Source organism: Saimiri boliviensis, chromosome 14 (genome assembly GCF_048565385.1).
Source record: "Saimiri boliviensis isolate mSaiBol1 chromosome 14, mSaiBol1.pri, whole genome shotgun sequence".
NCBI classification, from domain to species: domain Eukaryota; kingdom Metazoa; phylum Chordata; class Mammalia; order Primates; family Cebidae; genus Saimiri; species Saimiri boliviensis.
In genome coordinates, this window is record NC_133462.1 from 6,716,875 (window position 1) to 6,729,672 (window position 12,798).

The 12,798-nt window shown below is 52.0% G+C and overlaps 2 protein-coding genes and 1 non-coding gene across 4 annotated transcripts; 2 read left to right on the forward strand and 1 right to left on the reverse strand.

Annotated features, from left to right (window-relative positions):
- The first annotated feature begins 659 nt into the window (after nucleotides 1–659).
- Nucleotides 660–3,796, forward strand: C14H19orf84 (chromosome 14 C19orf84 homolog). Its single transcript, XM_010332126.3, has 2 exons — nucleotides 660–1,553; nucleotides 2,547–3,796. The coding sequence occupies exons 1-2, from the start codon at nucleotides 1,519–1,521 to the stop codon at nucleotides 3,070–3,072; spliced, it is 561 nt and encodes a 186-aa protein (XP_010330428.1). The 5' UTR covers nucleotides 660–1,518; the 3' UTR covers nucleotides 3,073–3,796.
- Nucleotides 3,797–4,095: 299 nt separating this feature from the next.
- Nucleotides 4,096–12,296, forward strand: LIM2 (lens intrinsic membrane protein 2). Of its 2 annotated transcripts, none has more exons than XM_003944235.4 (5): nucleotides 4,096–4,150; nucleotides 4,638–4,944; nucleotides 9,416–9,565; nucleotides 11,562–11,696; nucleotides 11,941–12,296. In XM_003944235.4, exons 2-5 carry the CDS (start codon nucleotides 4,644–4,646, stop codon nucleotides 12,000–12,002), a joined length of 648 nt encoding a protein of 215 aa, XP_003944284.1. In that variant the 5' UTR covers nucleotides 4,096–4,150; nucleotides 4,638–4,643; the 3' UTR covers nucleotides 12,003–12,296. The 2 variants fall into 2 exon arrangements, with proteins under 2 accessions (XP_003944284.1, XP_003944283.1); XM_003944234.4 differs by having other exon boundaries at nucleotides 4,638–4,818.
- Nucleotides 8,832–8,938, reverse strand: LOC120362948 (U6 spliceosomal RNA). Its single transcript, XR_005578730.1, has one exon. It is a non-coding gene; the product is annotated as a U6 spliceosomal RNA (small nuclear RNA).
- Nucleotides 12,297–12,798: the final 502 nt, after the last annotated feature.

A 12,798-nucleotide genomic window follows, 5' to 3' on the forward strand; every position in this document is an offset into this window, starting at 1 on the left:
CTCCCAGAATGCTGGGATTACAGGCGTGAACCACCGGGTCCCGCCCCTAACCACCTTATCTACTGTATCTCCCTGCCGTGGTGCCTCTGTACCCACCTTGCCCTAATTTGACATCTTCAGGTACTTATTCTTACAGAATATATGCTACAGATGTCTTGTCTGTCTCCCTTACAAGCATGCAAGTTTCCTGAGGATAGGGACCATATCTATTCTGTCCCCAGTGGGCAGCCTGGAGCCCTGAGCATAGCAGGCATTGAATAACTATTTCTTAAATGAATGCATGTAAGAATTATAGCTTCTCAGCAAAATACTGTCACAACTACCAGCAGTAACAACAAGTCTCATTTGTTCAGACTAATTGTCCAGATTCTGTGTTTACTAATCACACATAATATCACAATAACCTGGACGGTAATATTAGCCCCATTTCTCAGATGGAGAAACTGAGGCATAGTGACTAGAAGGACCTAGAGTCACAAAGCAAGTTAGAGACATGGCACCTCGAATGGCTAAGACCCCAGACCATCTACCATGCCCTCTGCCCTGGGGAGTGTCCACATGTCCAGATTTCCCTGCCTAAAATGTCCCTTGAATCCTAAAGAATGTGTCTTGAGCATATGGTAGGAATAAACACGGGGGGGGGGTGGGCGACAGGAGTCTCAGGACTACTAGATCTGAGAGAGGAAGGGGGCTGGGGACCCAGAGTCTGGGGTCTGAGGGAAGAAGTGCTGGAGGAGCCTGGGCTCCTGGTTCTGAGGGAGGAGGAGCTGGGATCTGGACTCGGGTCTGAGGGAGGAGGAGCTGGGATCTGGACTCGGGTCTGAGGGAGGAGGGGCTGGATCTGGACTCCTGGGTCTGAGGGAGGAGGGGCTGGATCTGGACTCGGGTCTGAGGGAGGAGGGGCTGGATCTGGACTCCTGGGTCTGAGGGAGGAGGGGCTGGATCTGGACTCGGGTCTGAGGGAGGAGGGGCTGGATCTGGACTCGGGTCTGAGGGAGGAGGGGCTGGATCTGGACTCGGGTCTGAGGGAGGAGGGGCTGGATCTGGACTCAGGTCTGAGGGAGGAGGAGCTGGGGTTCTGGACTCGGGTCTGAGGGAGGAGGGGCTGGATCTGGACTCCTGGGTCTGAGGGAGGAGGGGCTGGATCTGGACTCGGGTCTGAGGGAGGAGGAGCTGGATCTGGACTCGGGTCTGAGGGAGGAGGGGCTGGATCTGGACTCGGGTCTGAGGGAGGAGGGGCTGGATCTGGACTCGGGTCTGAGGGAGGAGGGGCTGGGGTTCTGGACTCGGGTCTGAGGAGGCCCTGGAGGCCCGAGGTGGCGGTCTTGAGGAGCTACATCCAGCTTCCGGCCTGCGCTCCTTCTTTCGGGGTCCCGGAGCACTCCGCGAGCCACGCCCCGTTTCGAACCCGGCCAAGCCCCGCCTCTCGCGGCCTGGGCCCCTCCCCAACCTTCCGGAGCCCTGGAACGATCTCGGAGGCGAAGTTGCTGGAAGAGACTTCACAGGCCCCCAGTGGAGATGGAACAGCCAAAGGACGAGGCTGGGCCCGAAGGGTGAGACAAGCGAAGACCTGAGGGGGACAGAGACCCAGAGAGAGGAGGGGACAGAGAAAACCCGGGAGGAATGGCGCACTGAGCAGACTCGCGCCGGGCATCGGAAAAAAAAAAAGGCCCAAGTACCGTCTGGTAGAAACAGAATCTTAGAGGATCTTGGTGAAAGAGTTGAGCGAGATGTTTAGAAACAGGCGGAGGGCTAGAAACGGCTACTCATCAAACAGAAAACGTTTTTCTGTTTATTTTGTTCCCCGCACCCTCCCCCAAGACGGAGTCTTGCACTGTCTTGCACCCAGGCTGGAGGGCAGTGGCCTGATCTTGGCTCACTGCAACCTCCCGGGTTCAAGAGCTTCTTCTGCCTCAGCCTGCCGAGTAGCTGGGATTACAGGCATGTGACACCGGGCCCGGCGGATGTTTGTATTTTGAGTAGAGACAGGGTTTCGCCATCTTGGCCAGGCTGGTCTCAAACTCCTGACTTCAGGTGATCCGCCCACCTCGGCTTCCCGAAGTGTTAGGATTACAGGCGTGAGCCACTGCACCTGGCCCAGACAGACATTTTAAAGAATAAACCAAGAAATGTGAAGACTCCAGGGATCCCCAGAGGGCTAGAGAAATCGTAGCTGTCCACTGTTTGAGCGCTTACCAGACCCAGCCCTGTCATACGCGCCTTTGTTACCACGCAAAGCCATCGGTGGCGATAAACAAGGTTTGGAACAGGAAAACGACTTGTCCAAAGATACACCACCATAAGCGAGGCGACTAGAAATTGGAACTGAGTTGTCTGATGCTGAAGGCAATGGCAGAGCTGTTTGTTTCTCTATAGAGAGACACGGATTAGAAACCAGAAGACAGAAGCGGGTGAGGAAGTCACAGGGGGACACAGGATGGAGAGAGATGGCTACTCTCAGCAGAGGTCCAGAGACAGCCCAGCAGCAAGAAGGAAGGAAGGCAGGAGATGCTGAGTCCCACTGACGTGTCTTTTTGTCGTTCTAGGAATAACCCGTCCCTGCCGTCATCTGGGACTGAGCCATGGACCCCTTCGACTATCTCAGCCCAGCCACCCTGGCTCCTGGGCACCACAGACCCCACACACCTGGGGCTCCCAGAGAGCGTGGCCTCTGTCACCGTGCCCATACGCCTGGACACCCTCTCCTGCCTCCTGCATAGTGCCCTGCTTAGGGTCTACACCCTCCAACAGTCCTTGCCCTCTTGCCCCTGCTATCCCCAGGCAGGCCACACCCAGCCAGGCACAGTCAGGAGGCCTCCAAGGGGACGCGGGGGCTGGGAAGTCAGACACAGGCCAGGCTGGGGCCGGGGCCCGCATCGATGGGGTCCCGGGAGAGCTGAGCAGCCAGAGAGGGGCCGGGCGGCGGGCCTTGGGGCTGGCCCCAGGACCCCGCCAATGACGCTGCCCTCACCACCAACACCACCTGCCCAGGATGGGAAGAAGGAAGCTCAAGGTCCAGAGCCACCCCTGGAAACACCACCGGCTGCTGAGGACTGGGAGACAGAGTACTAGGATCCCGGAGGGTCCAGCACCTGGGATCACAGTCACCCAGGAGGCTTTTCCTGGGGCCCAGAGTGACCTCAGCTCTGTCAGAAGAACCCCAAGAAACATCTTGTTCCCATCCTCCCGTGTCCCCCAAACCATGGTCCCAGGAGTACTTCCTGTGAGCCACTTGGTGAACCTGACCTAAGTCACGTGACTTAGAATCCCAAGCCAGAAGAAAACCCTGAACGCCATGCCAGGCCTGGCTCCTCAATGGCCTCAACCCTATGCCCAGCGCCATCCCCAACCACAGTCACAATCCTTGCCTGATTCTCGACCCCCAGGGCTCCTCCAACCCCGTCCCCTACCCTCTTCCTAAGCCCAAAGCCACTCCTCTCTGCCTCTCTCCCCCACTCTCAACACCCTATTCCCAAGCCCATTCATTCCCATCCCTGCCCCCAATCCCAGCCCCACTTCCACGCCTCAACCCTCACCCACCCTCGTCACCAACCCCTTTCTCCTCAGCCCATGTTTAATGTCCTCTGCAACTACAGCCCCTAAGAGTCCCATCCTCAACCTCAGCCACAGCTCTGTGTCCATCCTCACCTTCCTTCCTGTCCCAGCCCCATGATGCCACCCCACAAAGAAGCCCACTGGTTCAGCACATCCAGACACCTGTGACTCCCCCCACCCCACTGCCTGCTCTTCAGGTAGCAAGCCCTGGTTGAACAATAAACGCTCGATTCTCCCTGTATCTTGTGTGTCTGTGTCTGTGTGGGCATCGCGTTTGCACAGCTCGGCCAAAGCCAGGATTGCTGTGAGCAAGGCTGGTGATAATGTAGTGTGTCCAGGGGAGGGTCACAGAGGTCAGCGAGCAGCGGTTGGGGGCAGGGAACCCCCTAGATGCCTGCTTCAGCGAATTCCATTTGAGGCCTCTGCCACCGCTGCATTTCTGCCTGCTGGAAGCTGCTGGGTCGTGGGACCATTGTGTAGAGAGGCTTAAGGGATTTGGAGAACCTGAAGGGCCCAGAGGCCAGTGCCCAGGCTCAGCTCAGTCTGCACAGAGGGGCTGTGGCAGAAGGAGGCCTCGGCAGGCTCTGCCACTCAGGTAGGCACCAGGCATGGGACCTGTAGCCCCCTCTTCCCCAAGTCCCAGGAGTCCAGAGTCCCAGCTCGCTCTTCTCCCAGGACCCGGTGTCCCACCCGCTATCCCTAGCTCCTTCCTTACTCAGCACCCAGGAATCCAGGCCCCTGGGCCCCCCCTCCCCTAGGACTCGGGAATCTAGGCCTCCAGCCTATTCCTTGCTCAGAACCTGGAAGTCCAGACCCCCGCCCTCTCTTTCCCAGGATGCAAGGCTCCAAGAATCCAGCCCCTCCTCCCTTCGTCTTTTCCGGGATCCCTACCATCCTCCTCCCTCAGACCCAGGAGTCCAGGCCCCCAGTCCCCTCCTCGCCCAGGACCCGGGCATCCAGGTCTCCATCTCTTTCTCCCAGGCACCCGGCATTCCACCCCCCGAGCCCTCCCTTCCCCCAGTTCCTTCCTCCATCGAGTCCCAGGAGTCCAGCTCCAACCCCATCTCTCCCCTTCCCCGCAGATCACCATGTACAGCTTCATGGGTGGTGGCCTGTTCTGTGCCTGGGTGGGGACCATCCTCCTGGTGGTGGCCACGGCAACAGACCACTGGATGCAGTACCGGCTGTCAGGCTCCTTCGCCCACCAGGGCCTGTGGCGGTACTGCCTGGGCAGCAAATGCTACGTGCAGACAGAGAGCATCGGTGAGCCCCCCGGCCAGGGTCCCGGCCGCGCCTGGGTAAAGAGCAGGGCGAACCTCGGGGCCCAAGGACACCTGTATTCCAGATGGAGAACTCTGCGGCTCAAAGAGGGAAAGGGAGCAGTCCAAGGTCACTCAGCATGGCGGGGGGCAGGACTGGGACTTCCGGGTTGCTTTCTAGCTGCTGTTCTAGAGGTGCTGGTTTAGGGGTTGAGTTGGGAGAGGGGGCATTTTTTGACGCCTCGAAGGTGTCATGTACAGCGGTTGGGGTTACTGTCATGGAACAGCATTTTCTAAATATTCTGCTATGGACCAAGAACTACGTTAGGTACCGGGGGATACAGAAGAAATACGGGCCCTGAATTTGCTAAATACTGCATCAAGTATTTTTTCCTGCTTACAGTGTGCCAGACCATAGAGAGAGATACATAGAGATATATAGTATATTGCATGCTACGTAGCATCTATAATACATTAGTAAGTGAATATATACTACATTATGTATAATATATGCAATTTCTATTATTACATATAATGTATAATATATGCACTATATTATGTAATAATATGTAATATAGCCGGGCGCGGTGGCTCAAGCCTGTCATCCCAGCACTTTGGGAGGCCGAGGCGGGCGGATCACGAGGTCAAGAGATCGAGACCATCCTGGTCAACATGGTGAAACCCCGTCTCTACTAAAAATACAAAAAATTAGCTGGGCATGGTGGCGCGTGCCTGTAATCCCAGCTACTCAGGAGGCTGAGGCAGGAGAATTGCCTGAACCCAGGAGGCGGAGGTTGCGGTGAGCCGAGATCGCGCCATTGCACTCCAGCCTGGGTAACAAGAGCGAAACTCCGTCTCAAAAAAAAAAAATAATAATAATAATATGTAATATAGAAAATATTATATTGCACACTTCTTACATATTATGTACATTAACTAATATACAATATAGCATATTATGCATGCACCTATATTATATAATAAATTACTAATACATAATATATTGTATATAATATGCTACATATTATATAATAATGCATATATAATATATTGTATATAACATAATGTAGAATTCATTATATTACACATTCATTAGCTAATAAATAGCATATAATATGCTATGTCCTGTATAATAAATTAATAATGTATATATTATACAATATATTATATAATAAATATATAATGTAGAGCATATTATATTGCACACTTGTTATATGATATGTTAATAAATTTGACCGGGTGTGGTGGCTCACACCTATAATCTCAGCATTCTGGGAGGCCAAGGTGGGCAGATCACCTGAGGTCAGGAGTTTGAAATCAGCCTGGCAAAAAAGGTGAAACCCTGTCTCTACTAAAAACACAAAAATTATCTGGGCATGGTGGTGTGCACCTGTAATCCCAGGAAAATTACAGGAGGCTGAGGCAGGAGAATTGCTTGAACCTGGGAGGCAGAGGTTGTAGTGGGTTCAGTTGGCATCAAGAGAATTGCTTGAACCTGGCCAAGGCAGAGGTTGCAGCGAGCAGAGATCGTGCCACTGCACTCTAACCTGGGACACAGAGTGAGACTCTAACTCAAAATTCATACATATATACGTACATACGTACCAGCAACGAATTCAGAAACTTTAAAAACACCAAGCCGACCAATAAAACCCATCTGCACTTGGGTTTCGTCCCTGGGAAGCAAGTTAAGGCTCCTGCTCTAATTTTGGTGAGTGAATTAAGTGATTACGGTTGGTGAGCAAATTAAGCCAGCTGTTTTGACGAATACCCAAAAATCCATAGGACTGAGGCATGTTCCTGAAGTTTTCACTTTTGTGGTTGTCAAACGGAAGGCCTTCATGGTGGCTCACGCCTGTAATCCCAGCACTTTGGGAGGCCAAGGTGGGGATCACCTGAGTTCAGGAGTTCAAGACCAGCCTGGCCAACATGGTGAAACTCCGTCTCCATTAAAAATACAAAAATTAGCCGGGTATGGTAGTGGGCGCCTGTAATCCTGGCTACTCGGGAGGCTGAGGCAGGGAGCATTGCTTGAACCCAGAAGGCAGAGGTTGCAGTGAGCCGAGATCGCACCATTGCACTCTAGCCTGGACAATAGAGCAAGACTCTGTCAAATGAAAGAAAGCAAGCAAAGATAGAAAGGAAGGAAGGAAGGGAAAGAAAGAATGAACAAAGAAGGAGAAAGAAGGAAAATAAAAAATGGAAGACCTTCAGCAAGCCTCCCTGTCTCCTGCATCCTGGGGAGAGATAAGACAGGTGACTCAGGGCTGTCCTTCAGGGAATTCGCAGTGTGCGGCAGGAGAAATGTAGAAGTGTCACGAGTGAGACAGCCAGAAATGAGAAGGAAGCGTGGAGTCAGACAGACCGGACTCTGAAGCTTGTGGCCCCAGGCAAGACTTTCCACTTCTCCCTGCCTCAGTCTACCCCTCCGGGAAACAGGCATCATACTGCCTCTCTCTCAGGGCTTGCTTGGTGAGATGGGTGGGTGAAGTCTCCCGTGCCTGTCACATCCAGCACAGTGGGGCTCAGCTCTTCCCCTCAACTACTCAAGAGGATGTGTGAGTTTTGAGGTCAAATCTCATGTCTCATTCTTTTTTTTTTTGAGACAGAGTCTCACTCTGTCACCCAGGCTGGGGTGCAATGGCACAATCTCGGCTCATTGCAACCTCCACCTCCTGGGTTCAAGAGATTCTCCTGCCTCAGCCTCCTGAGTAATTGGGATTACATGTGTGTGTCACTGCGCCTGGCTAATTTTTGTATTTTTAGTAGAGATGGGGTTTCACCATCTTGGCCAGGCTGGTCTTGAACTCCCGACCTCGTAATCCACCTGCCTCAGCCATCCAAAGTACTGGGATTACAGGTGTGAGCCACTGTGCCGGCCTCGTGTCTCATGCTTACATACAATCGAACTGCCCTTAGTATTGTTAGGAGATGGAAGGGAGATTATCCATGTAAAGTGCTTAGAATAGCACGGAGGGCATAGTAAGCACTCAATAAATGCCAGGTATTATTATTACTAGTACTGGTAGTAATACTCAATGTATTATATATTATTAATGAATGAATATGTTAATATTTTTTATTTTTTTATTTTTGAGACAGAGTCTGTCTCTGTCATCCAGGCTGGGGTGCAGTGGCACGATCTCGGCTCACTGCAACCTCTGCCTCCCAGGTTCAAGCAATTCTCTCCTGCCTCGGTCTTCAGAGTAGCTGGAATTACAGGCGCTTCCCACCATGCCCAGCTAATTTCTGTATTTTTAGCAGAGACAGGGTTTCACCAATGTATTGCCTGTCAGTCTATCGTCACAGAAAACCTTTCCTGTTCACATTGTCATGTGGTTTCTGTTTCTTGAAGGAACTGTGACGGGTCATTTAAAGGCATAGCTGCTGCTCATACCCAGCTGACTTGTGGTCCTGGTAACATGAAAGTTTGGATTTTTTTTTTCCTGAAAAGAGCTGCAAATCCAGATTTTTAGGTTAAAAACTCCAGATTTTTAAATACCAACAACTGGCCAGGCACGGTGGCTCACTCCTATAATCAATCCAAGCACTTTGGGAGGCTGAGATGGGTGGATCACTTGAGGTCAGGAGTTCAAGACCAGCTTGGCCAACATGGGTTCAAGTGATTCTCCTGCCTCAGCTTCCCTAGTAGCTGGGATTACAAGTGCCTGCCATCACACCTGGCTAATTTTTGTATTTTTAGTAGAGACGAGGTTTCACCATGTTGGCCAGGCTGGTCTTGAATTCCTGACCTCAGGTGATCCACCTTTAGTAGAGAAAGTGGTGAAACCCTTTCTCTACTAAAAACACAAAAAATATCCAGGCATGGTGGCACACACCTATACTCGCAGCTACTCGGGACCTGAGGCAGGAGAATCGCTTGAACTTCGGAGGCGGAGGCTGCGGTGAGCAGAGATTGTGCCACTGCATTTCAGCTTAGGTGACAGAGGGAGACTCAGCCTCTTTTTTTATTTTTATTTATTTATTTATTTATTTTTTTAAATTAAAATTTTTTTAAAAAATATGGAATGCTTCACGAATTTGCGTGTCATCCTTGCGCAGGGGACATGCTAATCGTCTCTGTATCGTTCCAATTTTAGTATATGTGCTGCCCAAGCGAGTACAAGACTCGGTCTCTAAAAAAAAAGAGAGAGAGAGAGAGAGAGAGAAATGTGAGAAAGAATAGTAATTAGCAGGAAAACATAGGGAATCAGCATTCATTCATTCATTCAACAAATATTTCCTGAGGCCAGAATGCAAACCAAATGTATGGTGGGGTGTTTGTGACACACAACCAACCAGCCTGTCCTCAAGGAGCAATCAGGCTGGAGGGAGAGACAGACAGAGTCACAACCCTTAGCTGTGGGTGAAGATAATGACTGAGGGGTGAACAGATCCTTCCTAGAGGAGGGGGTCTTGGCAGCTGGGCTTTGGAGTATGAGTAGGAGTTTGCCAGGTGAAGAAGAGGGCATTTGCAAAGAAGGGAAGGACAAGCTGGGTTAGGAATATAGAAAGGGGCAAGGCATTTTCATCTTAGAGGTAGCAGCAGATCTCACTTAGAGCAGGGGAGGCATGGGAGTGACCATGGGGTGCCCTCACAGCATACTGGAATGCCACCCGGGCCTTCATGATCCTGTCCGCCGTATGCGCCACCTCTGGCATCATCATAGGCATCATGGCCTTCGCTCAGCAGCCTACCTTCTCCCGAATCTCCCGGCCCTTCTCTGCTGGCATCGTGTTTTTTGCCTCAAGTGAGTAAGCCCACCCTCTCCCTACCCCTCTCTTTACTCTCATCTCAAACCCACCCCCGAACACCGTTCTCACCCCTTACTCCTCCTCACACTCAGTCCCACCCCACCCCAATCCCAACCCCACACCCAAAACCAACCTCGCGACTATTCCTAGTTCCAGTCTGTTCCGACACCAGCTGGTGTACTACAGTCCGGTCCTGGCACTATTCACCTAAAATTAGTGTCAGACTCCACAGGTTGAGAGCACAGTCCCTAGCAAGACTGCCCCCACCTCAGATACAAGCTGCCAGTGGGGTCCCTGGGCCACCCATGTTTTTGATCCACTGGCTACAAACTAGGAGGCTCCCAAGACCCACTCAGATTCAAAATGTTGCTGGAATAACTCACAGAATGCAGGAAAGTGCTATACTTACAATGATAGTTTCATTATAGAGGACGCAACTCAGGCCCAGGCAAATGAAGAGACACAGAGGGCAGAGTCCAGGAAAGCCCAAAATGCAGAACCTGCAAGTCCTCTTCCTGTGGAACCAGGGGTCACCCTCCCAGCACATAGATGGTTTCACCAATAGGGAGCTCCACTGAGCTTCAGCATCCAGAGGCTTTTATTGGAGTCTTGTTAAACAGGCATGACTGATTGAATCATTAGCCATTGATTGAACTCAGTTTCCAGCTTCCTTTCTTCCCCGATACCAAGTGGTTCAGAGTCCCAACCCTCTAATGTCATGGTTGGCCTCCTTCCCTCCCTCCCTCCCTCCTTCCTTCCTTTCCCCTTCCTTTCTTCCTTCCTGCCTGCCTTTTCCTTTTTTGAGATGGGGTCTCGATCTGTCACCCAGGCGGAGTGCAGTGCCGTGATCTCAGCTCACTGCAACATCCACCTCTCAGGTTCAAGTGATTCTCCTGTCTCAGCCTCCTGAGTAACTGGGATTACAGGTGGCCACCACCATACCCAGCTAATTTTGGGGTTTCTTTGTTATTTGTTTTTTTTTTTTTTTTTTTTTTTGAGACGGAGTTTCGCTCTTGTTACCCAGGCTGGAGTGCAATGGCGCGATCTCGGCTCACCGAAACCTCCGCCTCCTGGGTTCAGGCAATTCTCCTGTCTCAGCCTCCTGAGTAGCTGGGATTACAGGCACGCACCACCATGCCCAGCTAACTTTTTGTATTTTTTTTAGTAGAGACGAGGTTTCAGCTTGCTGACCAGGATGGTCTTGATCTCTTGACCTCGTGATCCACCCGCCTCGGCCTCCCAAAGTGCTGGGATTACATTTGTTATTTTTAATTGTTTTTTTTTTTTTTTTTACTCACTCAAGTAAGATATTTTGTTATTTTTGAGACAGATTCTCATTCTGTGGCCCAGGCTGGAGTGCAGTGGCATGATCTCAGCTCACTGCAACCTCCACCTCCCGGGTTCAAGCAATTCTCCTGGCTTGGTCTCCCGAATAGCTGGGACTACAGGCGCCTGCCACCACTCAAGGCCAATTTTTGTATTTTTGGTAGAGATGGGGTTTCACCATATTGGCCAGGCTGGTCTCGAATTCCTGACCTTGGGATCCGCCCGATTCAGCCTCCCAGAGTGCTGGGATTACAGGTACTAGCCACTGTGCCGGGCCTGATTGGTCTTTCCGAAGACCACACCCAACGCTGAGTCATCTCATTCATTACATTAATTCAGGTTGGGCCAAAGAGGCTCAAGAATAACAAAGCCGCTGCTATTATTCAGGAAGTTCCAAATATGGAGTCTCCCTCCCGGGAACTGGAGACAATGGCCAGTTATCATACAAAGCAGAACCATGTCCAACCCCATCCCAACCCTATCCCCCAGTCATCTTTACCCCTACTTTCAACTCCACCCCCATCCTCACTCTTATCCCCACCCACAACCTACTTTGGCCCCTTTCCCCACTCTTACTCCCCACCCCCATCGTTAGTTCCCTGCCCGTCTCCAAAACCACACCCAGCCTTAGTCCCCCACCTGTGTCCTCCCGCCCTCTCTCCCCAGCCCTTTTTGTCTTGTTGGCCTTGGGCATCTACACTGGAGTCACCGTCAGCTTCCTGGGCCGCCGCTTTGGGGACTGGCGCTTTTCCTGGTCCTACATCCTGGGCTGGGTGGCAGTGCTCATGACCTTCTTTGCAGGTACTGGGGACATGGGGCAGGAAGGTCAGTGTCCGGGGCAGGGTGGGCAGCAGCTCCAGTAGCAAGATGATAGGGTGTCTTCACCTGGGTCCCACAGCACTGGGTCAGGAGGGAGATTCCAGGCCTCTGGAGTCTGGGGGCTGTGGGTACCCAGGGAGAAAGGGAGTAGAGTGCTGGGCTCTCTTGGGGTGGAAATGGGGCTGGGAGGGGTTTTGGGGGTCAACTGTAACTTCTTTTCATGTAGGGATTTTCTACATGTGCGCCTACCGGATGCATGAATGTCGACGCCTGTCCACACCCCACTAAGCCCAAATGTGTCCTCCAACTTCATCTGGAAGTTAAAGTGAGGCCACTGAAGAGGAGGAGGGGGGTCTAGAGGCCTGAAATCCTGGTTCCTAGGGGAATGAGGGGGGTCAGCTCTGGACTCTGGGTTGGGCGGGAGGCTGACTCCTGGTCCTAAGCTAGAAGGAGGAAGAAAAGGGGCCCGTGGGAGGGAGCTGAGAAGACTCAAGTCCCCACCTGCCTGGCAGGTTGTGAGAAAAAAAATGGAATATCAATTAGAGCAACTTTCTGGGATCTAATAAAACTGATGTGAAACTACTGAAGTGTTCATCCTTAGGGACTGGGATGGGGAGGAACAGCTGTGAGAGTGGTGGGTGTGGGCAGGGGTGCTGTTTTTTTTTGTGTGGTGGTGGTGGTGGTGTCGTCATTGTTTTGAGACAGAGTTTCACTCTTGTCGCCGAGGCTAGAGTGCAATGCCGCGATCTCTGCTCACTGCAACCTCCGACTCCTGGGTTCAAGTGATTCTCCTGCCTCAGCCTCCCAAGTAGCTGGGATTACAGGGGCCCACCCCTACACCTGGCTAATTTTTGTATTTTTAGTAGAGACGGGATTTCACCATGTTGGCCGGGATGGTCTCGAATTCCTGACCTCAGGTGACCCACCCACCTCGGCCTTCCAAAGTGCTGGGTTTACAGGCGTGAGCCACTGTGCCCGGCCAAGGGGTGCTGTATTATGGAGGTCTGACCTTCTCAGTTTCTCCAGGGAGGGAAACAGTGCTAAATCACACAGTCCCTGCCCAGGAGCTAACCACACGTCAAGT

Excerpts from the sequence above, each read along its gene's own strand:
- C14H19orf84 (XM_010332126.3), top strand. The coding sequence starts at position 1,519 with ATGGAACAGCCAAAGGACGAGGCTGGGCCCGAAGG. Across the intron at positions 1,554-2,546 it reads GACGAGGCTGGGCCCGAAGG|GAATAACCCGTCCCTGCCGT; the intron begins GTGAGACAAGCG and ends TTGTCGTTCTAG.
- LIM2 (XM_003944235.4), top strand. The coding sequence starts at position 4,644 with ATGTACAGCTTCATGGGTGGTGGCCTGTTCTGTGCCTGGGTGGGGACC. Across the intron at positions 9,566-11,561 it reads CATCGTGTTTTTTGCCTCAA|CCCTTTTTGTCTTGTTGGCC; the intron begins GTGAGTAAGCCC and ends CTCTCTCCCCAG. Across the intron at positions 11,697-11,940 it reads GCTCATGACCTTCTTTGCAG|GGATTTTCTACATGTGCGCC; the intron begins GTACTGGGGACA and ends CTTTTCATGTAG.